The 27,870-nt window shown below is 46.9% G+C and overlaps 1 protein-coding gene across 5 annotated transcripts in view; it reads left to right on the top strand.

Annotated features, from left to right (window-relative positions):
- LOC144770906 (uncharacterized) overlaps positions 1-27,870 on the top strand; it is a 330,820-nt gene that overhangs the window by 129,717 nt on the left and 173,233 nt on the right. For all 5 annotated transcript variants that reach the window (XM_078655698.1, XM_078655702.1, XM_078655697.1 and 2 more), the window contains exon 7: positions 21,682-21,777. In XM_078655698.1, coding sequence (XP_078511824.1) covers positions 21,682-21,777 — 96 coding nt within the window. The remainder of the gene's footprint in view (positions 1-21,681; positions 21,778-27,870) is intronic.

Here is a 27,870-nt window from a genome sequence, read left to right as displayed (position 1 = left end):
GTGGATCTGCGTGTCGCCCTCCGGAACCACGTGTCAGCCCTGGAGGCTGGTGGTGGATCTGCGTGTCGCCCTCCGGAACCACGTGTCAGTCCTGGAGGCTGGTGGTGGATCTGCCTGCCGCCCTCTGTAACCACGTGTCAGCCTCTGGAGGCAGTTGGTGGATCTGCCTGCCACTCTCCGGAACCACGTGTCAGCCCTGGAGGCTGGTGGTGGATCTGCCTGCCGCCCTCTGGAACCACGTGTCAGCCCTGGAGGCTGGTGGTGGATCTGCCTGCCGCCCTCCGGAACCACGTGTCAGCCCTGGAGGCAGGTGGTGGATCTGCCTGCTGCCCTCCGGAACCATGTGTCAGCCCTGGAGGCTGGTTGGTGGATCTGCGTGTCGCCCTCTGGAACCATGTGTCAGCCCTGGAGGCTGGTGGTGGATCTGCGTGTCGCCCTCTGGAACCATGTGTCAGCCCTGGAGGCTGGTGGTGGATCTCCCTGCCGCCCTCTGGAACCATGTGTCAGCCCTGGAGGCTGGTGGTGGATCTGCGTGTCGCCCTCTGGAACCACGTGTCAGCCCTGGAGGCTGGTGGTGGATCTGCGTGTCGCCCTCTGGAACCACGTGTCAGCCCTGGAGGCAGGTGGTAGATCTGCCTGCCGCCCTCCGGAACCACATGTCAGCCCTTGAGGCTAGTGGTGGATCTGTGTGTCGCCCTCTGGAACCACGTGTCAGCCCTGGAGGCTGGTGGTGGATCTGCCTGCCGCCCTCTGGAACCACGTGTCAGCCCTGGAGGCTGGTGGTGGATCTGGGTGTCGCCCTCCGTAACCACGTGTCAGCCCTGGAGGCTGGTGGTGGATCTGCCTGCCGCCCTCTGGAACCACGTGTCAGCCCTGGAGGCTGGTGGTGGATCTCCCTGCCGCCCTCTGGAACAACGTGTCAGCCCTGGAGGCTGGTGGTGGATCTGGGTGTCGCCCTCCGTAACCACGTGTCAGCCCTGGAGGCTGGTGGTGGATCTGCGTGTCGCCCTCTGGAACCACGTGTCAGCCCTGGAGGCTGGTGGTGAATCTGGGTGTCGCCCTCCGTAACCACGTGTCAGCCCTGGAGGAAGGTGGTGGATCTGCGTGTCGCTCTCCGGAACCACGTGTCAGCCCTGGAGGCTGGTGGTGGATCTGCCTGCCGCCCTCTGGAACCACGTGTCAGCCCAGGAGGCTGGTGGTTCATCTGCGTGTCGCCCTCCGTAACCACGTGTCAGCCCTGGAGGCTGGTGGTGGATCTGCCTGCCGCCCTCTGTAACCACGTGTCAGCCTCTGGCGGTTGGTGGTGGATCTGCCTGCCGCCCTCCGGAACCACGTGTCAGCCCTGGAGGCTGGTGGTGGATCTGCCTGCCTCCCTCCGGAACCACGTGTCAGCCCTGGAGGCTGGTAGTGGATCTGCGTGTCGCCCTCCGGAACCACGTGTCAGCCCTGGAGGCTGGTGGTGGATCTGCCTTCTGCCCTCTGGAACCACGTGTCAGCCCTGGAGGCTGGTGGTGGATCTGCCTGCCGCCCTCTGGAACCACGTGTCAGCCCTGGAGGCTGGTGGTGGATCTGCCTGCCGCCCTCCGGAACCACGTGTCAGCCCTGGAGGCAGGTGGTGGATCTGCCTGCTGCCCTCCGGAACCATGTGTCAGCCCTGGAGGCTGGTTGGTGGATCTGCGTGTCGCCCTCTGGAACCATGTGTCAGCCCTGGAGGCTGGTGGTGGATCTGCGTGTCGCCCTCTGGAACCATGTGTCAGCCCTGGAGGCTGGTGGTGGATCTCCCTGCCGCCCTCTGGAACCACGTGTCAGCCCTGGAGGCTGGTGGTGGATCTGCGTGTCGCCCTCTGGAACCACGTGTCAGCCCTGGAGGCTGGTGGTGGATCTGCGTGTCGCCCTCTGGAACCACGTGTCAGCCCTGGAGGCAGGTGGTAGATCTGCCTGCCGCCCTCCGGAACCACATGTCAGCCCTTGAGGCTAGTGGTGGATCTGTGTGTCGCCCTCTGGAACCACGTGTCAGGCCTGGAGGCTGGTGGTGGATCTGCCTGCCGCCCTCTGGAACCACGTGTCAGCCCTGGAGGCTGGTGGTGGATCTGGGTGTCGCCCTCCGTAACCACGTGTCAGCCCTGGAGGCTGGTGGTGGATCTGCCTGCCGCCCTCTGGAACCACGTGTCAGCCCTGGAGGCTGGTGGTGGATCTCCCTGCCGCCCTCTGGAACAACGTGTCAGCCCTGGAGGCTGGTGGTGGATCTGGGTGTCGCCCTCCGTAACCACGTGTCAGCCCTGGAGGCTGGTGGTGGATCTGCGTGTCGCCCTCTGGAACCACGTGTCAGCCCTCGAGGCTGGTGGTGAATCTGGGTGTCGCCCTCCGTAACCACGTGTCAGCCCTGGAGGAAGGTGGTGGATCTGCGTGTCGCTCTCCGGAACCACGTGTCAGCCCTGGAGGCTGGTGGTGGATCTGCCTGCCGCCCTCTGGAACCACGTGTCAGCCCAGGAGGCTGGTGGTTGATCTGCGTGTCGCCCTCCGTAACCACGTGTCAGCCCTGGAGGCTGGTGGTGGATCTGCCTGCCGCCCTCTGTAACCACGTGTCAGCCTCTGGCGGCTGGTGGTGGATCTGCCTGCCGCCCTCCGGAACCACGTGTCAGCCCTGGAGGCTGGTGGTGGATCTGCCTGCCTCCCTCCGGAACCACGTGTCAGCCCTGGAGGCTGGTAGTGGATCTGCGTGTCGCCCTCCGGAACCACGTGTCAGCCCTGGAGGCTGGTGGTGGATCTGCCTTCTGCCCTCTGGAACCACGTGTCAGCCCTGGAGGCTGGTGGTGGATCTGCCTGCCGCCCTCTGGAACCACGTGTCAGCCCAGGAGGCTGGTGGTGGATCTGGGTGTCGCCCTCCGTAACCACGTGTCAGCCCTGGAGGCTGGTGGTGGATCTGCCTGCCGCCCTCTGTAACCACGTGTCAGCCTCTGGAGGCAGTTGGTGGATCTGCCTGCCACTCTCCGGAACCACGTGTCAGCCCTGGAGGCTGGTGGTGGATCTGCCTGCCGCCCTCCGGAACCACGTGTCAGCCCTGGAGGCTGGTGGTGGATCTGCGTGTCGCCCTCCGGAACCACGTGTCAGCCCTGGAGGCTGGTGGTGGATCTGCCTGCCGCCCTCCGGAACCACATGTCAGCCCTGGAGGCTGGTGGTGGATGTGCGTGTCGCCCTCCGGAATCACGTGTCAGCCCTGGAGGCTGGTGGTGGATCTGCGTGTCGCCCTCCGGAACCACGTGTCAGCCCTGGAGGCTGGTGGTGGATCTGCCTGCCGCCCTCTGGAACCACGTGTCAGCCCAGGAGGCTGGTGGTGGATCTGGGTGTCGCCCTCCGTAACCACGTGTCAGCCCTGGAGGCTGGTGGTGGATCTGCCTGCCGCCCTCTGTAACCACGTGTCAGTCTCTGGAGGCAGTTGGTGGATCTGCCTGCCACTCTCCGGAACCACGTGTCAGCCCTGGAGGCTGGTGGTGGATCTGCCTGCCGCCCTCTGGAACCACGTATCAGCCCTGGAGGCTGGTGGGGGATCTGCGTGTCGCCCTCCGGAACCACGTGTCAGCCCTGGAGGCTGGTGGTGGATCTGCCTGCCGCCCTCCGGAACCATGTGTCAGCCCTGGAGGCTGGTGGTAGATCTGCCTGCCGCCCTCCGGAACCACGTGGCAGCCCTGGAGGCAGGTGGTGGATCGGCCTGCCGCTCTCCGGAACCACGTGTCAGCCCTGAAGGCTGGTGGTGGATCTGCCTGCCGCCCTCCGGAACCAGATGTCAGCCCTAAAGGCTACTAGGAGATCTGCCTGGGCAGTTCCCAGGGGAGATGAGCCTTCTTATTGGCTTCTAGAGCCCATTTGTGAAATAATGAAGATGGACCCATGAAGAATCACGCTGAAGCTGATGATCAAGGCAAACAAGACTTGATCATGAGGCCAAAGTAGCAAACCAACCAGAGGGCCCGATGTATGCGCACACGTGAAGCAAGGTGTCATGTGAGACTTAAGGGTATTTCTGTCTGTGGGAGCGTATCAGGGAGCCCCGGCGCAGCATGATTATAACGTGGTAGTAATAATTAGTGCATATTTATATCACTGCTTGGTGCCTTTGGAAAGTGGGGAGTTCTATAGAGCCGGCTTCACAACAGTGGACCTGCGAGCTGTGCAATGCAGAAATAAGGAAAACCTAAAAACTGCAGGAAGTCCCTTTAATCCATGGCATTACCTCTCAAATTGTTCTTGAACTAATGTTGGGATTTTAAAAAAAGTTGCATTTGTGGTCTCCCATACAAGGTAGGCGATCCATCTTGTATCACAGAGTTCATTGAGCAAGCGAAAGCGCTGCCTACTCGGAGAGGGGAGGTTTATGAAAAGGCAATGTTCCCAGGGATGTTCCCAAATATGAACCCGAGCATAAATTATCAGGAAATATGCAGTGAATCTATAATACAGAGCATGATTGTCTGTTGAGGAAGCAAAACCAGTCCTTTGTAATTGAGACCCGAACTGAAACAAATGTGTAGGATCTGGGTTCACCAGGTCCCCGGGGGTAGCCTGGCACGAGCAGGTAGGCATCCGAAAGCTTAGGTATTAAGTGACTACACAGCACACACATCCCCTGAGACAATAAGTACACGCAAAGACTGAGACCACATCAGTATTGTTGATTCAAATAATTACGTTTTATCTAAATCAAGGCAATCAGAATCTGCAGTAGAAATAACTTATTACTTTTCCTTAGAAGCACAAATCCGGCATTGCTTGGTCATAAATACTTAAATAGATAAATATTAAATATTAAATAATCGTAGGGCTGGCACCAGCCTGGCTCCTAGTCAGCACCTGTAAGGAATTCTTTAGGAAGACATTTAAATAACATTGCATTGAGCTTCAAAACCTATTTCATTGAGTGAAGAACAGTTAAACAACAGAGATAAAACCTGTCCGTGGGTCAGGGCAACCATTAACACATTCCCTTGTAAACCATCGGAAACACCCTTCTTGTAAACGTTACTCAGCATTTCATCAGAAAGGCATCAGTGCATTAGGCCATATTGACCAGTATATGATCAGAATTCCACACTCCAGCGGAACAGGACCCAATAGCCATTACCATTCCTTCCCTCCAACCAGCCAGGGATCATTCGTTTAATTAGCCAGTCATCAAATCCTCCCTGGGGCTCTACTGTTAGTATCAGGCTCCAGCCCAGTTCAATAAGAAGGCCTGCGGCACAACGGAAGTCAATGACAGTCTCCGCGGGGAGGGGGCGTTCTCGGGGCCTCCCCGGGAGTTTACCTTATTATCTTCGGCCCGCTCGGGGCCCTTGCGTAGACCTCAGTTGCGGAGGTGCGATGATCAGCCAGAGGAGGCCCACGCTACTCCAGCGTTCTTCACGGGCCTCCCTCCGGCCCCAAGGCCGTTCAGTTCCTCTTCTGGCGGGGAGGGAGGGCTCTCGGAACTCCCCTAGCCCTCCGGCATAAGGATTCCCCTGTTCCCGGGCTCGCGGTGACGTGAGCGGCCCGGGGACCAATCAGCGGGTGAGAAAGGCAGGCGCAGGCCGCGTCAGCCAATCGCTGCGCGGCGCCAAGTGGGGGCGTGTCCAGTGACGTGTCAGCGTTTCCCCCACCACGTGACAAGGGTGAGGCAGGCTTCAGGCCTAGTCGGGCCTAGCGCGGCCCGTCAGGAATTCCGGCGGGCCTCTCCTGACACCGGGGGCCGCCGCGGGGCAAAGTTGATGGCGCTGGTCCTGAGGAGGGCTCGCCGGGCTGCGGCGTTGACGGGGGAAGCCCTGAGGACTCACGGGACCGCAGCGCTGGCAGATACAGCGCCTGAGAGACAGAAAGCGCCTGTGGTGAATTAGAGCCTGAGAGGGCTTCGCAGTTTCTGGGTGGCCAGCGATTCTCTAAGGGCTTAAAAGAGAGCACGTGAGGGGCAATCAGACAGGCCAGGCCACTCAACAGTGACAGTTCAATACAGGGACCCAGCGCTATGAAGGGGTAGTGCTCCTGCAGGCGATTACAGCGCTGAGCCTCAGGCAGTACAGACAGCTCAGGGAGCTAGGTGGGGTAGCCAGATCAGATCAGACAGGACAGCAGTTCAGTCAGAGGGCGCTCAGTAGGACAGCGCAGGCCTAGGCAAAGGTAGGGGGTGCAGGGGCAGCACGGTCCAGTACCTGGTTGGTTCCCCAGTAGTCCTGGTTAGCACCAGTAAGCTTCGTCTTGGAGCTTGTTTGTTCTGGCACCCTTTGGTTGCAGTTTCTTGGTTTCTTCAGGAGGGGTGGGGGGTGTGAGTTGAAGGCCTTCCTCAGCAGGTCACTTCAGGTGGTCCCTGGGTTCCCCTTCCGCCGGGCCAGATGAGTGGGATAGTTCAGTGTTCCTCACTCAACTTGGTGGGCAGCGCCTAAACCCTGTCACCCCCAGTGGTATAGGTTCCTGACTAGGCCCTACCGCCTAAGTCTCCTGCGTAGGTTCTCCCCAGGTCAGTGATGCCTCAACAACTGACTGGAAAGTTTCCCTCCCTTTCCTTTTATAGCGTCTGTTGGCAGTTGGCAGTGGCAGTTGGTGTCCACTCCCCTGTTCTGGAAGGTTCCAGGAGCTTCCCTCATTCTAGCTATGGGCAGGCTGGCAGGCTGGCATTGATACTGTCGTGTATTTCTATAGGTTCTGAATCAGTCCTCCTATTCCTGACCCTATTCTGGTTAAACTAACTATCAAGTTAACTAACAGTCAGCCCATGAGGCTAGAAAACCCCCATGATGCAGATACCGTTATCTGACGCAGTCACACTACGGCACAGGAACGTGTTATCTGATTAGGTCATAACGCTTGAGATCTAATTAGACAAGCGACATTCCTCCAGCCCCTGATAAGGCATACGACGTTCTCATAACAAATCAAACCTATGACAACCTGGAAAATCCGTGCGGCCATTGTTTTGATTTCACAGAGAACTTTTGCAAAAGAATGTGCTAACGAGCAAGTCGTATGACATCTTTATTGACGTACCTATGTCCATCCTTACGTCAATCTCGGCACCTTTAAGGTATAAATATTGCCGACCTTGCCCTATGCAAACACACGCGTGGTGACAAGACGGAGCAGCCATACTTGCCGAAGCCGAGAGCAGAAGCAGACCCCGCTGGCAGCAGCCCCGCCTTCCTGACGCGCTGAGAGACGCGCTGCTATCTCAAGCCGAGAGACCCAGCACCGGCGCTTTCGGGCAGCCCTCGCAGGCAGCCTGGAATATCGAGAGCAGAGAAAGAGATACCATTCCTCATTTCATCCTAACTTCCAGGTACAGAACTGAATAACCCCTCACAGAGAATTCTTTAGTTATTCACTTGGCAAAAACAAACTTAACTTAAACTGTAACTTTCTATTCCCGCCCACGCATTAGACTTAGGTCAGGTACACGGGGTAGGCGTATTTAGAAACACCAGTTGAGTACGTTTAGTCAAATGTATATGTGTATGTAAATATATTTTAATCATTTTAAACATCATATGGCTCAGAAACCATATCAATGTTTTTACAGTATTATTTTATACTATTGCTTCTAATGTATGCACTTTACTTAACTATAAGTATTGCAATAATATCGATCCATTTCTCTTGTACGAGAAAAGAGACTGATCAATAAATAACATCTTTTATTGAACACGCCCGTCTCTTCCTTTTCTCTACATTCTGATGAGACTAAGAATGCACGTACTGACTGAGTAAAATAATTGCCATGTGCTCACACGACTCTTGAGATTGACTCTTGATTAGGGGAGAGCAAAGTTGTCATGTTCTATGGTTGTCAGAAACTAAATCCCTTCTTGTCTAATCAGGGGAGTTAATCCCTTCCTTGAACATTCGAGAAAGTTTCTAGCGAACTCTGAGCTTAGCTGGCAAACCCAAAAATTAAGTCTAGTATCGACAGTAGTAGACCTAGTTAACGTCTGGCCTAGGCCTTTACTGCTGTAGGTACTATTCCAATGCGCAGAGCCTATTGGGAAAATAGGAGCTACACTACATGGCGCCCAACGCGTTTGGAAAGGGCGATAAAACTAACGTAAGACATTTAGAGTAACTCAGTCGTGCTTTCTCACTCAGACCCCTTTTCCCGAATACTCCAAAGACGTCTGGAGTGGGTGAAAGGTTATATCCTCCAAAACCTCGCAGGAGGGAACTCCTATGTATGGTTCTTGGTCAAGTCAACGTTGAAGGATAAAACAGTTCCGAAATATTGTGCATCTTATCTTTGTTCCATAAAGAAACCTGATCTGCAAATAAACATAATACCATCCTGACAGTAAAATGTCAGAAAGTGATGAAGAAAGAGAGGCAGTTAGATTAGCAACTGAACTCGCAGATGCTGATGCTACCATGCAAGCAGCAGACGCGGATATAATACTCATTCCGGTCATTAAAAGGAGATCTATAACCTTAAAACTTATAGAAAATGGACTGACACCTAGAGGTGGCACAGTCATATTCGTAATTGAGGCACACGAATATCGGCAGACAGAGGTATACTATTCATGGATACATTTTCCAGCAGCAAATGCTGTAACAAAGTACTTCCACTATTACAAAGTAGAGGAACCTCCTGAAACGTACACTCCTTTCGAGGAGGTGGAAGTACCACTCAAATTCCAAGAGCATTTGCTCTTATTTGATGGCGCCCTAAAACATAACAATCACATTACAAGGCTCGGTCCTTTAGGAAGACCAGGAGCAACGTGGCCGGTCTTAGCCGGATACACACCACATCCAGACATCGAAAGAATGCCTGCAGCAGAGCTGTTAATACAGCTAAAACAACTACTAAAAATTCATAGACAATTAGTTCAGTATGTAATGCGGACTTCAACAATTCAGCCAGCGATTAAACTTCCAAAGCTGACCCCTCACCAGGGGAACACAAATAAAATTACACCACAGAACATCCAATCCTGCCTAGGTAAAGTTCCAGCTAAACGGGAACAAATACCATTCTGGTTGGCACAGAAAATCACCCAAATAGAGGCGGTGTTTCCTGACACCACCCCGCTGGAAAAACACAGGATTCTGACTATATGTCTCCCAATGGGAATCGCACCACACATTGAGGACTGTGACACTTGGGGTACAGTCTTTGCTTCCATCTACACAAAAACACACGGTGTCCCATCCATTTCGGTGATACCAGATGTGCTAAAACAAATTCAAGATGAATACGGTCCAGAACCTGCTTTAACTCTTGGTATGAAATTACTAAAAGACTTCAAACAGGTTTCGGCTATATTACTAGCCAACATAAAAGGTGAAGCAGCAAACGTGGCGATCCGCCAGAGGTTAAAAGAGACAGATATAGCAGACCAACCAGCTGAAATTGCCAGAATCATAGAAAAATCCTATGAAGAACTAGGCAGAGATAGTCTAGGTGGAATACCAGTAAAACCGCAACTGACTACAAGTCCAGAAAAAATATTTTTTAATAATAATAATTCACCAAAAAAGAACTGGGATGGAAACAAACAATCCAATCCTAAAGAAAAGAAATTCCAGTCCAGAGGAAGGTCTCCTAGGCGAAGAGAGAAATCTCCAAACCAAAGACAGAGGTCACCGCAGAGGGACCCCTCTGGGAATAGATATAACCTTAGAAATAGGGATAATATTAAAAAACCTGATAGATATCAAGACATTGATACACGTCCCTCTCAATCTTTTCAGACTTCCTCGCAGAAATCGGAAAGAAGAGGACGATCAGAAGAGCACGCCAAGTCCAAAGACAAGGAACCTGCTCAACAAAAAAAGAAATTACAATTTCCAAAAAAGAAGGTAGCCAGTATCAAGGTAGTTAACAATGCCGAGAATACTGAGGACACAACTGAAAAACGGAGAGTGGGCTCAGACAATGCTAGACAGCGCAGCAGAGGTGAGCATAGCTCGCAAAGTCCTTATGAATCATCTGGAGACAGTGGACACGAAGGAATACCTTCAAGTGGAAACTGCAGACACCAGAGTTAGCAAGCCCCACAAGATATACGAGATAACATTACGTATAGAGGGAGATAAGACTAGGAAAATAAGGGGACTATTTTGGGATAACCTCTCCAAAGGCTATGACATCCTTCTAGCTGAAAAAGACTGGCCACCAGAGTTTGTCAGGGAGTGCCCTCATGGCGAAGAAGTAATTATGCCTGCCTTCTCGAATCAAATACCGATTCATAAAAAATACACACTTGCTAGAAAGTGGGCAGTGGCCTTAGCACCTGCTTTATATAAAAATCATGTAGGATGGGATGAGGATTCTCCTCCTCACAAAATCCAGTTAAAATCACAACCAACTGCACAAAGGCAGTACCCAATTAAGCAAGAAGCTAAAAAACAAGTAAATGAAATACTAGATCAGCTAGAATACCAGGGGGTGATTGAAACTTGCACCTCACAAATGAACAATCCTTTGTTTCCGGTCTCCAAACCAGACAATTCGTACCGTCTAGTTTTGGATTACCGACACCTTAACACATGTTGCAAAACCTTTGCAGTGCAAAACTCACACAGTGCTGCACTAATGAATAACATAGTGCGCAAAAAATACAAAACAACCTTGGACATCTCCAATGGATTCTTTTGTCAAAATATAGCACCAGAGAGCAGATATTTAACTGCATTCTCAGTAAATGGCACTCAAAAACAATTCTGTCGGTTAGCCCAGGGGTACAAGAACAGCCCGGGGGTATTCTCAGCGAGAGTAACAGAATTACTACAACTATATGATGATGAAGCATTATCTTATGTCGATGACATTTACTTAACAGATGATGACTTGGAGACTCACTTGAAAAGAGTGAACACCATAATACTTGGGTTCGCTGCAGAGGGTTACAAATTCAACTTCAAAAAGTCCAGAATTGCCCATCTGACGGTCCTATTCTTAGGATATGAGTTATCAAGTGAAGGCAAAAGCCTGGCAGACAATTTCCTAGAGAAATGTGCCGTAATCCAAGCTCCTAAAACACTAAAAAACCTACAGTCAATTCTAGGCTTCCTAAATTTCGGAAGAACATACATTGCAAATTACGCAGAAAGGGTCAAACCCCTTTATGATCTAATTAAACCAGACTTTAAAAGATCCAATTGGACTCAAACACACACAGAAATTTTGAGATCCTTACAAACAGACATGCTAATTAAAACAAAATTAGAAACACGTGATAACACACGCAATCTTGTGATCCGAATCATCCCAGGGAGATGCGGATTCACATACCTGACCTCTAATGAGGGAGAAAAGGTACCAATTGCATTCAAATCACACTTGTACACTAAGGCTGAAATGAAATTTAGCCCAACGGAAAAAATTCTTACAGCGACACAGACAGCTATAGCAAAAGAACGAGCCCTGGCACAAGGTAAACGAATAATAATCGTGACACCGATACCAGCCCTAGAGGCGGTAACAAAGGCAAGCATTCCAAATGCTAAAGCACTCCATCCGAGATGGATACAATGGGCTAACTCTCTTGCTGCAACAGACGTGGTGTACGAATTTGATCCTTACTTAAAACCACAAGAATTTCTCCAATATGAATTTGAATGTCCTCCGCCGACCGAAATTCTGCCTCTAGACCAATACGGCTGTATAATATATACAGACGGATCAGCACAACCCGCAGTAGGGGGTAAACAAGCTTACAGTGCTGCGTGCGCGATCGTTAAAGGTCGTTGGCACGAAGGGAAATTTAAACCAACCCTCACTAAAACACAATCTCTAGGAGATTGCACAGCTCAGCGAGCTGAACTACTAGCATTCAAGATGGCGCTTGAAAATACTGATCGAGAATTCCCCACACTTATAGTGTGCGATTCGTATTATTGCGTTCAGTCTTATAATGAATACTTGCAGATCTGGCTTCAGAACGGTTTCAAGGATGCAAAGGGTGGCACAATCAAGCATAAAATGCTCTGGGAACAAGTAGCTCTTTTACAAAAAGAACTACCAAAGACTCACGTGATACATACACTGAGTCATCAACGTGATGGCGTTCACGTTGCAGGGAATTCATTGGCTGATGAGGCCGCGAAAGCAGCTGTGCAAACGGCTTCCGTAGCTGCCGTCACCCGGTCAAAAACAAAAATAGACAGCGAAATATTACAAGCTGTCAGCGCTTCAGAAAAGGATTCGATAGAACCACTCCCTAAAGGCTTTCCAGTAAAATACTCATACATAACTGATGCAAACAATGTTCCTTTTGCTCGAATCCCTGGAGTGGGGGATAGGGCAATTCCAAACATGGAACATAGGTCAGGACTAATAATAGCGGCACACGAAGGGCTTGCTTCTATTCATGCTGGCGTCTCAGCCACAGTATCATTATTAAAACAGAGATACTGGTGGCCACAGATGAGAAGACAAACAAGGAACTATGTTCTAGCATGTGAAATATGTCAAAAAATGAAAGTATCAACGTTGAGACGTCCAGCGCAGACGCCCCTTCTAATCTCGGATAAACCATTAGCCTGTGTTTATCTAGACCACTGCGGTCCCTTACAAAGGGATGGTAACTATAAATATATCTTGGTCGCAGTGGACTCATGCACGAGATTCATATGGATGTGGCCCCAGCGAACGGCTGACGCCAGAACTGTTATAAAAGATTTGCGGGTCTTCATCGGCACATACGCAATTGGCATTCTGCATTCGAACAATGGTCCTGCTTTTAGCTCTCGGGCTTATAAGGAGGCCATGGTCAGCATGGGCGTGCAATTGCGGTACTCTTGTCCATTTCACCCTGAGGGGAACGGAATTGTTGAAAGAAAAAACCGTGACATAAAGCAATCTATAACGGCAAAGGTATTAGGTTCGGGAGCTGGGTGGGTCAAAAATCTAATAAGTGTCCAACGTAGTCTAAATAACTTGCCAAGAAATTCTCTGAAGGGATTCAGTCCGTACGAATTATTATTCGGAACTAGGATGTTGATCTCTGACCTTGATAGTCAGACTTCAGTGGTAATAGAAAAAACCTTTGATGTCAAAGACCGTTTGGCTATTTTGCAGGACTTAAACAAAACAAGAAAAGACCTGAGCAACATACAGTTGAAACAACAGCCAACGACCACTGAAGAATCACCACCTGTCCCAGCAAGACCTGTCTGGATTCCAAAAGTCGGGGATCTAGTCAGGGAGAAGATCGTGGTAAAGAAGGAATTTGGGCCTTCTTACAGAAAAGCAGTTCCTGTCTTGTCTGTCAACGGGACAAGATCAGTTGTACTACCGCCACTTGCTGGAAAAAAGGAGAACCGAGTTGTATCCATCGACCTGGTAAAACCACAACATGTGGCCAATAACAAACAGTAGGCCAAGTGGACTCCCAATAAGTAGCAGAACACCAAGGTTTGCTACCAGTACAGAGGTCCTATCAAAGAGGCTCATCACATTCGAAACGCCTACAGAAGAACAACAAGGACTATGCAACAATGCAATAGAACTCAGACCTCTGAAAACCCAAATAAAGACATTTAGCAGAGACACACCAATCTATACTGAAGTACCAAGTGACAATGCAAAAAACAAAAATCCTGAACCAATTGGAACAATTGACAGAACTGCATCTGGTTACTTCATCAACTTCGATGATTCCTCTGAAGGCTTCAGTGAACCAAAGACACAGCCATCATCAAAATCCTTTAACGACAAAGCTAAGGAACTTTTGAAACAACTGAAAGAAACATATCTGGTTTCTCCATGGATTGAATTTTGGGTGGGTTTTGGTGCATTTATCCTCATACTTTGGCTCATCATGGTATTTACTTTGGGACGCTTCATTGAGGGAAAATATGCTAAAATGGACACAGCAAGTCAGAACATCAACTTGGTCCTCAAACCACACACATCTTCACACGTCGAGAAAAGAGAACTTTCTCCAGAACTTTCTTCAGCCAACTTCACAGCCAATCCTATACCTGGTGGGGTAGCCTGGGACAACACTGACTATGAAATTTATGGTCCGGTCGAGATCCTGAAATATCCACACCAAATCAAGATCTCTTTGAGTGACTTTGCAAAACCAAACTCATTTGCTGATGATTGGGACTTTGAAAGTATTAACAATATGATGTCTGACTTAGTAATGTCTGCTAAATTTACAAAACATGATTATTTGCAAGGTTCTACAAATTATGATAGTATGTATTGCTATAGCCATTACGGTAACCATTTTCTGCATAAATCTGCACAACCTAGAAATGTTTTAAATTATAATCAATGGGAACATTGTGCTACGCCTCCAAAAGGAAGCTCTAGAACCGTTTACGACAAATATTCATATTTTTCAGGTTTTAACACAAGTAAGTCTGAAACATTTTATTTTAAATTGTCAAACAAGACAGGGATGAAAACCATGATAACCAACACAAAATTGATATATTCAGATTCATTCTTTGAAAAAATGAATACTTTTGGATTTGATTATTGGGACAAAAATGTTGATTTGAAAAGTGTTTGGGGTACAAAAGAATGGCAAGTACAGGGTATAGAAGCTTTGTTTAGAGCCTGCATGATCCCAGAACAAATGATATTTTTAAATGACACTGTTCAACAAACCACCTGTCTTGGCTTAGCCAAAATCAAAGATTTAATTAAACCGTCTATTCCAAAGCCAACAATGTTTAGCAATAGCTCTGATACAGATGAAGAGATAGACGTAAACCATATATTAAACCAAAACAGAACACATCCTGATTGGAAACAATGGTTGATCTGGCCCACAGATACAAATAACTGTCAAGATAGATTCCTGAATAAAACACAGGGTTTCAAAATGACCAGGCCAGACCCTAGATATCCCCAAAGACATCACCCAGGGATAATAACAACCTACAGTGTGGGCAAATTATGCCTTCAATGGCTACAGACTTCCACACTGCCTGAAATTAAGCAACACCTAACTTTACTTACTGATGGTGCTGACTTGCGTGATTTCATACTGGGACCACGCAAACAGCGTCAAAAGCGTTTCATAGCAGCCTCTGTATATGCAGCATACAATGAGGCCTGGAAGGTTACTCAAATTGAGACAGCAGAAAGAATACGGGAAATTGACCGTATCAATTTGGAAAAAACACTTTCTGTAGTGGACAATGGGTTAATGACTCTGTCCTCCAGAATTTTTTCATTGGACAGCATTGTGTCTTCAGCAATCGATATATTATCGCAAGACTTACTGTTATTACAACATGGACAGTCACAATTGCGTTCCATTGTACAGCTTGGCTGGACGTTACAAAATCTGCGTTCAGGCTATGTGCCTTGGCGTTTAATCAACACAACGTCACTATTCCAAATCTTTAACCTTACTGATAGACAAATCGGTATGGCGCAAAAGGGTGCTGATTATACAATCTTGAGCATTGAAAAACTAGAAAGATTACCAATGACAATGTCAGAACGACCTGTCAGTGAATGGATAATCCACGGAATCATAAATATTCCAATCTCAACCTTCAGGTTTCAATACTGCCAAAAATATATACAGGCTGGCATGTACGAGAAATTGGGAAAGGGGTACCTTAAAACAACTTGGAACCTGCCCTATTCACATGCATGTGTCAGTAATAAAGGACAGAAAGTGTTTCTTAGTGGCAACAATTGTGATATGTCACTAAGCGGCACGCTTCTGTGTAACGGAATTAGTTTGCATGGAGCCTGTGAAGGGAATTCATACAACCTTTCATGTCACCAGCAAGGCGCACCTGCAACTGAAATAGAACCATTCTTTCAAAGACTCTATAATGGGAGTTACATTCTTATTGTAGACCGCAGATGTTGCAGTCTTATGCCCGGGACTCCTTATCTAGTAACTACAACAGCGAAGGTCAAGTGCTGTGGACGTTCTTTGTTCCCCAGCTCCTTTCCAGACAGGGAGGCAAGGGCATGGCCCAGTTTGAAAATTACTTCTATTCGAATAGACACTTTAAGCAGAATGAAAACAGTGCTTCTTCAGACGCCTACAAGGCTCACGTCATCAAAAGAAACGTATGATCTACAAGTCGCAAGGACGACTGCAGAGATACATACATTATTATCAACTAATTCCCCCGTACATTTCGCGGAAATCCTGAGCGAAATCTTAAATATTTCTGATACCACTGGGGTCTCAAAGGTATTTAAGACAGTATTTTCGATGGCATTAACACCATTCAAAGCCATACTGGGTATTTTTCCAGATTTCGTCCATTCGATTTTTGGCGGACTTCCCCTGATCCTGGGACTAATTGCAGGAATCCTATTCCTAGTCCTTATTTTTCGTTATGGCAACCCATGTCACAGATCAAACTCTCGCGACAATGGAAGATACGATCCTAGCCATTGGATACCGGGACCGGATATCAAAAATCCTGGGACTCTCCCGGCTTAGAGACCTGAACATGACTTGGTTTCTATCATTTCGACCAATGTGGCAAAGGTGTGTTTTACCTGTACTAAGGTGTCTGCTATGCGGAGAAGAATGCGTGTTAGACACCTGTCTGACGCTACAATCGGATGCGCCGGTGGATGCAGATACACTGTTGGTTCCTACCAAGGTTCACGCTTTGTGCTGCCCTCAAAGGCTGCCAATCCTGATGACGGCATTCCTGGAATCTTCACCACTACGATTGAAGAGTAGTGAAGTTCAAGATGAAAGCAACATCGAACAGGTACGACCTTCTGTCAGCAATGCAAATCAGAATGTCAATGGAGAAAATCATGCGCACGAATGCATGGTTACCCCTATTTCCGACTTAGTGGAACTTTCCCATGAAGCTGTTGACAGTTTTTTCGAAAGCCTGAATGATATGATGTTCTCTCCGGAACAGAAATAGAGACTTTTGAGTAAACTCGCACACGGCGTTCCCTGAATTCGGCCTTCAACTTTAAAAATAAAGTCACATGAACAATTACAATCCAGTTCACGGACAGCAATTTTTTCAGCATGCCCCTTAAAATATTTTTCTACATATTTTTTCCCGGGACACTGATCTTCTGCTTAAAGTAAGAAACTATTCCTAGAGAACTAAGATTTCTATTTTTAGATACTTTATATAGACTTTAGCTGCCCGCTGGTAGGTTCACAAATATTTTATTATGTGATGAAATGGTCTCGAACTTCCTTTCTGTATAGCCATATTAAGAGCCATTTCATGTGTATTTCTCATATACCAATAAGCAATAATGCATAACAATGCGTGTTTACTTTTGCATTTAATTCATAGCTTAAGTGCATACAATATATATGACTGCAATTTTTCAGTATATTTGAAAATTTCGAAATGCATTTATGTATTTTGGGGTGGTAAGGTATACACTATACTCTATAGTATGTTGTACTATGTTATACTATGCATAGATTAGTAGATATGACCATAGTTAGCGTGGAGTGGGTGTCGTGTATTTCTATAGGTTCTGAATCAGTCCCCCTATTCCTGACCCTATTCTGGTTAAACTAACTATCAAGTTAACTAACAGTCAGCCCATGAGGCTAGAAAACCCCCATGATGCAGATACCGTTATCTGACGCAGTCACACTACGGCACAGGAACGTGTTATCTGATTAGGTCATAACGCTTGAGATCTAATTAGACAAGCGACATTCCTCCAGCCCCTGATAAGGCATACGACGTTCTCATAACAAATCAAACCTATGACAACCTGGAAAATCCGTGCGGCCATTGTTTTGATTTCACAGAGAACTTTTGCAAAAGAATGTGCTAACGAGCAAGTCGTATGACATCTTTATTGACGTACCTATGTCCATCCTTACGTCAATCTCGGCACCTTTAAGGTATAAATATTGCCGACCTTGCCCTATGCAAACACACGCGTGGTGACAAGACGGAGCAGCCATACTTGCCGAAGCCGAGAGCAGAAGCAGACCCCGCTGGCAGCAGCCCCGCCTTCCTGACGCGCTGAGAGACGCGCTGCTATCTCAAGCCGAGAGACCCAGCACCGGCGCTTTCGGGCAGCCCTCGCAGGCAGCCTGGAATATCGAGAGCAGAGAAAGAGATACCATTCCTCATTTCATCCTAACTTCCAGGTACAGAACTGAATAACCCCTCACAGAGAATTCTTTAGTTATTCACTTGGCAAAAACAAACTTAACTTAAACTGTAACTTTCTATTCCCGCCCACGCATTAGACTTAGGTCAGGTACACGGGGTAGGCGTATTTAGAAACACCAGTTGAGTACGTTTAGTCAAATGTATATGTGTATGTAAATATATTTTAATCATTTTAAACATCATATGGCTCAGAAACCATATCAATGTTTTTACAGTATTATTTTATACTATTGCTTCTAATGTATGCACTTTACTTAACTATAAGTATTGCAATAATATCGATCCATTTCTCTTGTACGAGAAAAGAGACTGATCAATAAATAACATCTTTTATTGAACACGCCCGTCTCTTCCTTTTCTCTACATTCTGATGAGACTAAGAATGCACGTACTGACTGAGTAAAATAATTGCCTTGTGCTCACACGACTCTTGAGATTGACTCTTGATTAGGGGAGAGCAAAGTTGTCATGTTCTATGGTTGTCAGAAACTAAATCCCTTCTTGTCTAATCAGGGGAGTTAATCCCTTCCTCGAACATTCGAGAAAGTTTCTAGCGAACTCTGAGCTTAGCTGGCAAACCCAAAAATTAAGTCTAGTATCGACAGTAGTAGACCTAGTTAACGTCTGGCCTAGGCCTTTACTGCTGTAGGTACTATTCCAATGCGCAGAGCCTATTGGGAAAATAGGAGCTACACTACAATACATTGTTTAAGGGTTCCAGCCAGCTCCTGGCTACTAGAGTGCGCCTAAAAAGACCACGCTGCAGTAGCAGGGGTCAGTGGCAGCCATGTTAGGGGAAGAGAGCACCTGCACTTTAACATTGATAAGCAATGGGAAGGTGCCCAAAGTCCTAAAGCCAACAAAAAGTAGGTGGGAAAAATGAGGCCAAGGCGAAAAAAAAATAGGAAAGACCACCCTAAGGCTGACAGGTCTAACAAAATGTATCACAAGAAGCCGCCATAAAACAAGCGCCTTCTCTCTCATAGGATTCTCTCCGATATCCATAAACAATAGGATAGGCCCACACATTTGTGCTTGATCCCCGCAATACCATTCACAAAACAAGTTATGCATGAAATCATATACAAGGCAATTCTTTCTACTACCACTCTATGCTATTAAAAATGTGTCCCTGCTAGCCAAATTTAAAGTGTTTTACATTTGGCTGAAAACACCTATGAATTGCCCCTTTTTAAAAACCAAAAAGCTAGGGAAAATGTAGGCTGCATTAGGCTGAGCACAAACGGTGCGAAATCAAGACAGAACACCTTCAAGAATTCCAGAGCCAGGAAGCCTCCCCGTCGTGCAGTGCAGGGACTTTTAGGCAGATTGCATTTCAACCTCTACAGAGAAGGATCCCGAGCACTGTTGCTTTTTTGGTCTTTTATTTGCCGAAAAGCTGCAATTCTTTTTAGAAATGGCTTTTTTCCCTATAATACCCCTGAGATGTGACTCTTCATGCCTTTTCCAGAGAGCTCTATTTGATATATTCCCTTTGTAAGGAAGTTAAAAGCCCTAAAGAGATTAACATGATGTTTGCGTTATCTGCCTCCCAGATGCTCACTCCATCAGGAAGTGTAGGATCTGTCTGGAGATGCCTTACGCGCACCTCAGTGACAGGGAGGGAGTTCGCTTCAGGGTAAAAGAGCGAGAAATAGGTAGATCTGCCGTGAGCATCACCTCTTCCAGAGTGGTGAGGGACCTGTCAGAATCCTATTCAGCCCCTGCTGTGACCTGTTCTAATTCAATTTCAAGACCCTCATGCCAGACTTCGAGTCACCAGCTCTCCTGCCAGACGTCGAAGCAGTTTTTGTCGAGAAGGTCAATGCGGAGACATTCGTTGTCGAGAAAGTCACTGTCGAGGCTTTTCAAGAGTCCCTCCTTCAGCATCTGGCGATTCCTCCTTTGTGATGCCTGTCCCTGTGTTTGGTGCCACTACCACGACAAGAGATCCTTCTGTTACTTCATTGGCATTGAGTAGTCCGCCTCCAGCTTTCAGCAAGAAGGTCAGAAGTTGGCAACGCATCCTCAAGGTCCCATCTTGCCAGACCCATAGCTTTACGCTTAAGAGATTGTTCTTGCTTCGTCTGAAGAGTAGGACTCCGTCAGTTAGAGTTCCCATACCTCCAACACAACCTCACGTAGGGGAGAACACTCCTATAGTGCACCTTCTTCTCCACATTGGTGTCATAAGGATAAAAGACATGGGGCCTTATGTACAAAATTCCCTTTTTGCATTTCCCAAATAGCAAATCCTAAGAAATCGCTATTTAGGAAATGCAAAATGGAATGTACAAAACCTTCGATTTCCTAATAGCGATTCCTACGGAGTAGCAATTGCTATTAGCAAATTGTTGTACAGGAAATGCAAACCTAAGGGTAGCGAGGGGCCTAATGCTCTCCTTAAATGAAAGGGAAAAAAAGAATGATGCTTGTGTAGAGTACTCAAATACCCTTGGGCAAGTGGGCGCTCTGGCACTGGAAAAAAATGCATCTTAGGTGCATTTTTTAAAATGGCACATGGTTGCCATCAAAGTGAGTTTGATGGTAATTGCATTTCCCAAATGCCCATTACGCATGTAGGAAATGCTTTATACATGTGCTTGAGAAATCCCAATTTGCAATTTTCTATTTTGAAAATCAAACAATGCGATTTCTTCTGGGACCCATCAACCCTGTAAGAAGAAGCCCTTCTGCTACAGACCTTAGTGGACTCGCTGCCCGGTCTCCAGACTCCCCACCGCCTAGGATCTTCCCCAGTGGATGATGAGGCTGATTTCACGAAATAGCAAACAGAGCAGCCGGAAGTTTAACCATAGCGCTGTGACTCCTATCCGTGAACCATCTGTCAGCGTTGACGCGTTGCTTCCAACACCTCAAGCGCCTTATATGAAGATGTGTGCAGAGTGTAAAAAACCCTATGTCTTAGGATGTTGAGTGTGGAGGGAAGCCATTATTCAAGGGAGAAATTAACCACCTTTCCTTCTCCAACAATGATAATAAGTAGAATATTCCACTCTCCAAATCTGTATGTCTGGTTTACGCAGTACTCTTTTTAATGTGCATTATTTTGAAGGAAAATGATTTAAGCAGAACACAGGCGAAATCGGTGTGTTGCGCTAAAATCGCTTTGCCTTGTGAGGTATTTATATATCTATTTATGCGTTACCTGTGGAAAAAAATGTGTCTCGCTAACACACATATTAACACATGGTGCTTGCAGCCAGTGTGTTAATAAACACATATCAACTTATTTATTACCATAGTGCGAAGGTTATATTCCATAATATTACCACAGTACAGTGAACCTGACACGCGAAAACACAGCTTGCTAGCAGAATGCATGTAGCCGTGACTTTACACCAGATAGCACCCCTAGTCATAGTCACAAGCCTTGATCATTATGATTTCATTTTAATTCATGAATTTAGCCCCTTCTGTCTTGGTTATCAATAAATGTCTTTGTTTATAGCATGTATACCATACAAACCAACATGACATGCACAATGTGTGCATATCTGCATTGAGTAATGTGCTCTTTTGATGTCCTTTTGTTAGGGGCTTAGTATTTGTTACAAGGTGATTTTTATCTCCTCTCTTTACCAGATGATCCAATAATCACGTCTGTGTTTTTACAAAGCCCTAAACCAGAGGAAAATGCACATTTCTATGAGGTATCCGTGCCCAAGGGAGGAAATGCACGTGAGTAACAGTTGCGGTTCTTTCTTTCATTCCTGGCAGTGACACAGTCGTTTGGGTTTGTCTCCAAGTCTTCTTCCAGGCTACCCGTTTGGATGGTTCTTTAATCATTTGAGATTTGTTTTCCTTTATCACTCACTCTCTTTCTGATGAATAATTCAACCCACTGATCTCTTGCCAGTTGAGTATCCCAAGACTCCAGCCTTGTTCTGGAACCTTTCATAGCTCATAGTAGGTAAGGGGTGCTGTCTCCATCCTGTCACCAGAAGTAAGAGCGTGGTGACGTCACTGGAGCCATGAAGCACCCACCCTAGGGCACCTACGTCATTCCCCTTTTTACTGTGCCTTTTGAAATGGATTTGGTTCGTACTTGTTTCTCTTAGAATTTTTTCTTTACAGATTTGCAGTACAAGGGACATCTCTCTAAAAGATCAAGCTTTAAACTACGCAAAGATAGCGATGGACAAATGTATATCACTGATCCTCATGACATTTGTGGTGTTGCGGTTCGAGGTCATGCTAATGATTCCTTAGCCCGAATCCCAAAGCTATCAAGGACTGCGAGGCCAAGCTTTTTATGGCCCTCATCCGTCACAACTGTTGGGCTTGACTTAACCAAGATCGAGGTTCCCATCCTCGCCCTCTTCGAAGACATTGAGGCAAAAATGTCACAAACCTAAAAAGAAGGCAAGGCATGGTGACTCTTCACTGATTGACTCCCAAGGGAAGTCCCCACAATGTTCCCACTTACTGCAAAGTCGTCCTCAGAGCCAGACGTGGGGGGAAATTCTCCTTCCGAAGAGGTGGTGCCTGTTTCTGTGCCTCTTCCGTCTCCTCAGCCTTGGATGCCTGCTCTGTCTTATCCTGAACTTCCAGCATTATGGGCCTATCTAGCTACCTTCTTTTTCAACATCATGTTGAGATGTTTTACCTAGTGTTACCTTTACAATATATAGTGTGCAAGGGACCCACGTCTGGCCATAATTGTTTCACTAGGGCAACACAATAAGTATACACAACAGTGATGGACTGAATGCTTGGATTCATCTCAGCCGCTGGTAATCACTCAAGCTGCATCCCAATCCATCGGTTTATATGTACTTTAGGATTGTCTTAAGTGGGACGGGTATGCTCAGACGTGGGTCCTGTGTATACTGTGTCACTGGAACAGAGCTGTACGCAGCTAATGAGCGTATAACCAGGGCAAACAGGTCCTGGGTTGCTTGTGTTCCAGTTCAGAGTGGACCTGACTGGGCAGTTCGGGCTGCACTGTTCCGATTGGAGCAGGGTCAACACTGATTTGTATATAGCTGGTTCCAAACTGAGGTGACCAGGTGTGCAGAATAACTATAGCTTTGGATGCAGCCTGAGTAATTACCAGTGGCTGAGAATGATTCAAGTATTCCATCCATCGTTTTATGTGTAATTTAGTGTTGCCCTAAGTAGGACGAGTATGCCCAAAGGAGGGTCCCATGCACACTGTCTCACTGGAACCAAGCTGTACCTGGCTGATGAGCCCTTAGCTAGGGCGAAACCGGTTCTTGCTTGTGTTCTGGTTCAGGGAGGACCTTGCTTGGCAGTTCAGGCTGCACTGATCCGATTGGAGCAGGGTCAGGACAAATTTGCACAGACTTGGGTCCAAACGGAGGTAACATGGTGTACACAATAATGATGATTGGGAAGTGGCTCCGAGTCATTACCAGTGGCTGAGATTCATTCAAGCATCCCGTCCATTGTTTTTTGTGTACTTTAATATGCGAGTGAAGGCATACAGTGGTGAAAAGTGCCAGTGAAAGGCAAGCATGCTACTTTGAGGAATGTGATTGCATCAGGGTAACAAGGTTAGCAACTGACAGAATGCATGTTTGCATACTTATGGTATAGTCTGAATTCAGACTTTTGTTAAAAAATTGTGGCGGACGTGCCTGCAAAAGCAGAAATGTTCAATGTTTGATTTAGCTGTGGTATTGCTGACGGGCGATAGTAGCCAGGAAGCACTCTTCTTTCCTGCCTCCTCACCTGTAATCCCTAAAAATATCCTGAACTTCATTTTAAGGTGCCTTTAGGTGTAACTTGGGCCAGGGTGCTGACGTATCATCATCACTAGCTCTCTCTGGTTTCTAATAAGGCACATGAAAGGCGCTATGAGTTTTCCATTTTCAAGACTACTCAGCTTCATGGTCACAAATTGATGAATAGATGTTAAAGTTTCTTTGACGAGCTAGGAATGTGCAAATGTCGTACGACAAGCCATACTGGAGTAGTGTGGCTCACTGGTTAGAGGCGGCAGTCCTGAGAGCAGAAGTCGGCCCGGGACCAGGGTTCAATTCCCGACGCGGCAGGGTCGTGGACCTTGGTCAGCGGACTCGATAATTCTCGCTTCGGTGCTTACTCTAATCAGGGGTTCCACTCGGCAACTCTGGGCATTAGCTTGCCTAATCTCCACAACGGCCCCACCAATTCCGGGGATGCCTGGCTCCACCTTGGGGACTCCCAGCAAGGGACCATCCCACAGGGAAAGCCAGGACGGGTTCCCCAGAGTTATACAGCGCCGGGACGCCCCGTTGCTGGGGCAGCTGTGCGCTTTACAAGTATACAAGTATACTACATTTACTTTATCTCAAGAGTGGTAAGACACAGCTAGATTTCTCTCATTAGACTATCATGTCTGAATGGAAGACACCTAGATTTTATTCAATTTATGCAACCGTCACGATAATGCCCCATTTTATTTGAGACTTGCTTCTTGGTAGTTGTAAATTGGATGAATACCATTTTCTAACATTAATGCAAAAAAAATGAGATTCAATTGGTAAGAAAGCTGGCCCCATGGTCTGACAAGTGGCGGCTCACTGCCCTTGGACCCTCCTGTTACGCCAGTCACTGAGGTCCACAACTTGGACTTTAGGTTTGATCAGAATATGTCCTGCACACATCAGATCAGCATGGTCTCAGCTACTTGTCTCCTTTATTTGAGAATTCTGCAGAAAATATGAATGGTAATCTTAGCTGTAAAACAATTTAAAATGGATTACTGTAAGCCACTTTATCTAGGACTTCTGTCTAGATTATTCTCCTGACTACAACAAATCTAAATTTCTGCTGTGTGGCCTATTTTTAATCGTCATTGGAATTCTCGGAGCACTTTGTTTGGAGAATCTCTCCACTGCAGCATGACACAACATATGCTCTTCAAAATGCTTTGCATGCCTCGTCGTGCAGTCAGTTGTTCAGGTCTGATTTATCTCCAGAACCCCTTTTGAGCCATCAGAAATACTTGGAACCATTTACTGATTTCTTCTTAAAATACCCAGGCTCAAATGCTTAAAATTGGGAAGCCATTCTTTCTCTCCTCTGGCTCCTAAAAACTGAAATGTACTTCCTCTTTCGATACTCCGTATTCCTGGTCATCTCTCCTTTTGAGAGACGTGAAGACTTAGCTTATCTCTCTTATCTCTCTTCAAATATAGCATTCTATTGGTCTGTCTTCCTCTGAATTTCCTCAGTGCCAACATTGTCTTATGGGTGACTGTTTGCGCTTTATAAATGCCCATAGAACAGAATAGAACAGTTGGAGATTGGAACAGTTGTTTGGAAAGAGTAGAAGAAGGAGGAGGAGAGAAAGAGAGTAGGAATAGCAAAAAGTGGAGAAAGAAAAAGAATAGGAAAGAGAGAGACGGGAGGATGCCTGTAGCTTTCCAGTGCAGGGTCAGGATTTGTTGGAAGAAATAATCATGGAAACACCCTCATGGGCTCTTTATGGTTTGCTTACCTGACATTCACATCATATTGGAGTTTCATTTTCTTTCTCCAGTATTGGATCTTTCATAGATTCGCATGCTTGAATCATCCCCGTTGTCATAGTGGGAGTCCGACGGAATACTTAAAACAGCAGTAGTAAAACTACCATAGCCTACAATGCAATGAACAGTCACTGCAATAGCCTATCCATTTCTTTTGTAAAAAGAACCAAACTTAAGTATTAGCCAATCAGGTGACAGCACCCTGTAGAACACTCCCAAGAGAGGCTAGCTTCCTCAGATTTTCTACTGCATGTCGTGTGAAAGGGAGTCTCCCTGAGCTCTGCTCTATTTCTTCTTCAATTTTCAGATTTCTTCTCAAAATGTCGGATTCTTCAGGTCATGTGGACCATGCTGTAAGAAGAGGCTGTATGCTGAGGATCCCCGTAAGAACTGTATCTACTCTCTCTACCCTCAACATAAGGTAAAAGACTGCAAGATTTGTAGGACTTTTTCAACCAAACCCTTAAGGACAGGGCAGGTTGTTGATTTGGCTTTAGAGACTGAAAAATATATCTGATGTCGTCTCTGAGGATGAGGAGAGCTCTACCTCACAGGCTTCTCAGGAAACATCTAAAAGGAGAGAAAGATCTCATGAATCTCCTGAAGATTCCAAGAAAAAGGATTATTAAACGTCTTGTTAGGAAGATGCCGACACCTCACTAAAAGGAAAGCATTCATTACCTACTGTCCTAATGAGGAGAAAAGCCAACTTACACATAAACATGAAAAACAATCTTCAGAACCATCCATGAAGATTACAATCTCTAGAAAGCTTATATCGTTGACAGCGTTATCATCTGGGTCCCCTTCGACGCAAAAATCACAATCTGAACGCATTTCACCTAACTTGTCATCGAAAACTACATCGTCGACGACTGATACGATGACGCGGTCGATGACTGCCCCGCTGATGACGCTCCTAGCAATGATGAAGGCTTCTACACCACCGACGACTTCCTCGTCGACGGCAACTCGGACAACGACTTCCTCGTCGGCATCCTTGTCGACATGTTGGTTCAGTCGATGACCTCCTCCTCATCGTCTACAACCACGTCGACAATAACCGTTTCCGCATCATCGACGATAGTGACGACCATTTGTTCATCAGTTCCTATCATGTCCTCGTTGAGGACAGAGACACCGCTGCAATTGACGAAGCTGACAATGCTGTATCCCATGCCGTCAAGAGTGACTGGCAACGTTGCAACTACCACCTGTATATCCGTCAATGACGTTCTCATCGACGGTGTTTTTTTTTTCCAGAATCCTGCAGTGGTGTCAACTTTACCACCTGTGAGAAGTTAGCCTGGCATATGATGTGCACTAGTTCTGGTGGGCACCTTGCACCAGTCTAATCGACCCTTATTGATGGTGGGTGTAAAGTCAACCTTATAGAAAGCTATCCTAGTGGTAGCATGGACCAGCAGTCATCATGCTAAGACTTCAGAGAGCGCATTAAGCAAGTTGTTTTACCAATTATAATCCCTCGAGTACCAAATGAAAGTACACCACACAAGGTATATATCAAATATATATGTATTTATTCTAAACACAACCCCTCTGCACTATTTATGAGGTCAGAGGTAAAAGTACAATACAAGTTACTTCATTAGCATACGATAAGTTGCACAGTATACGTTTTGCCCTAGGGGCCTCACAAACCATATACTAAAATAGTGGTATAAGAACCACGTCTGAATTAGAAAGCAGGCCTGGGGCCTGTGAAATCGCTGGGGCTACTCTAAACAACCAAAGGTTAGGAAGTAGGAGGCCCACAGAAGACGCGTGCAGTGTCTAAACACAGCCGCGGGTTACCATTGACTTTCAAGTTACAAGTTTAAAGATTAAGGACACTTCTAGGTTAACTACGATGAAACCGTTTTAGACTAGGACCTTTGGAGGGCCAATCACCTCGACACTACCAGAGTATCAGTGTTACCTCACCCACGGAAGCCTGGTGCATAGGTGTCTTTCGGTGTCGGGTTTTGTCGTCGATTTCAATGGAGATCTGCAAAGAAGTGCTGCAGGCAACCAGAGGAAAAGTGTCCGGGTGGATCCAAGGGTGGATCGAAGATCTGAAGAACCTGAAAGCAGAAGGGACAGAGTCTGGGTCACTTGCCAGTGACCAGGATGGAACCAGGAAGGAACCAGGCAATGTCGGGTGATTTCAGGTGAAAAGGTGAAGCTTGTCTCTTCAGCCACGAGGTCCAGGAGGTGTCGATGACGACCAGGAGCTGGATTCAAGCTGTCCCACGAAGGATCTAGTTGACTGCGGTGTCGGTATACGGATTGG

Source organism: Lissotriton helveticus, chromosome 7, assembly GCF_964261635.1.
Source record: "Lissotriton helveticus chromosome 7, aLisHel1.1, whole genome shotgun sequence".
Lineage (NCBI taxonomy): Eukaryota > Metazoa > Chordata > Amphibia > Caudata > Salamandridae > Lissotriton > Lissotriton helveticus.
The sequence above is the reverse complement of the archived record's forward strand: the minus strand, read 5'-3'. Positions and strand labels throughout refer to the sequence as shown.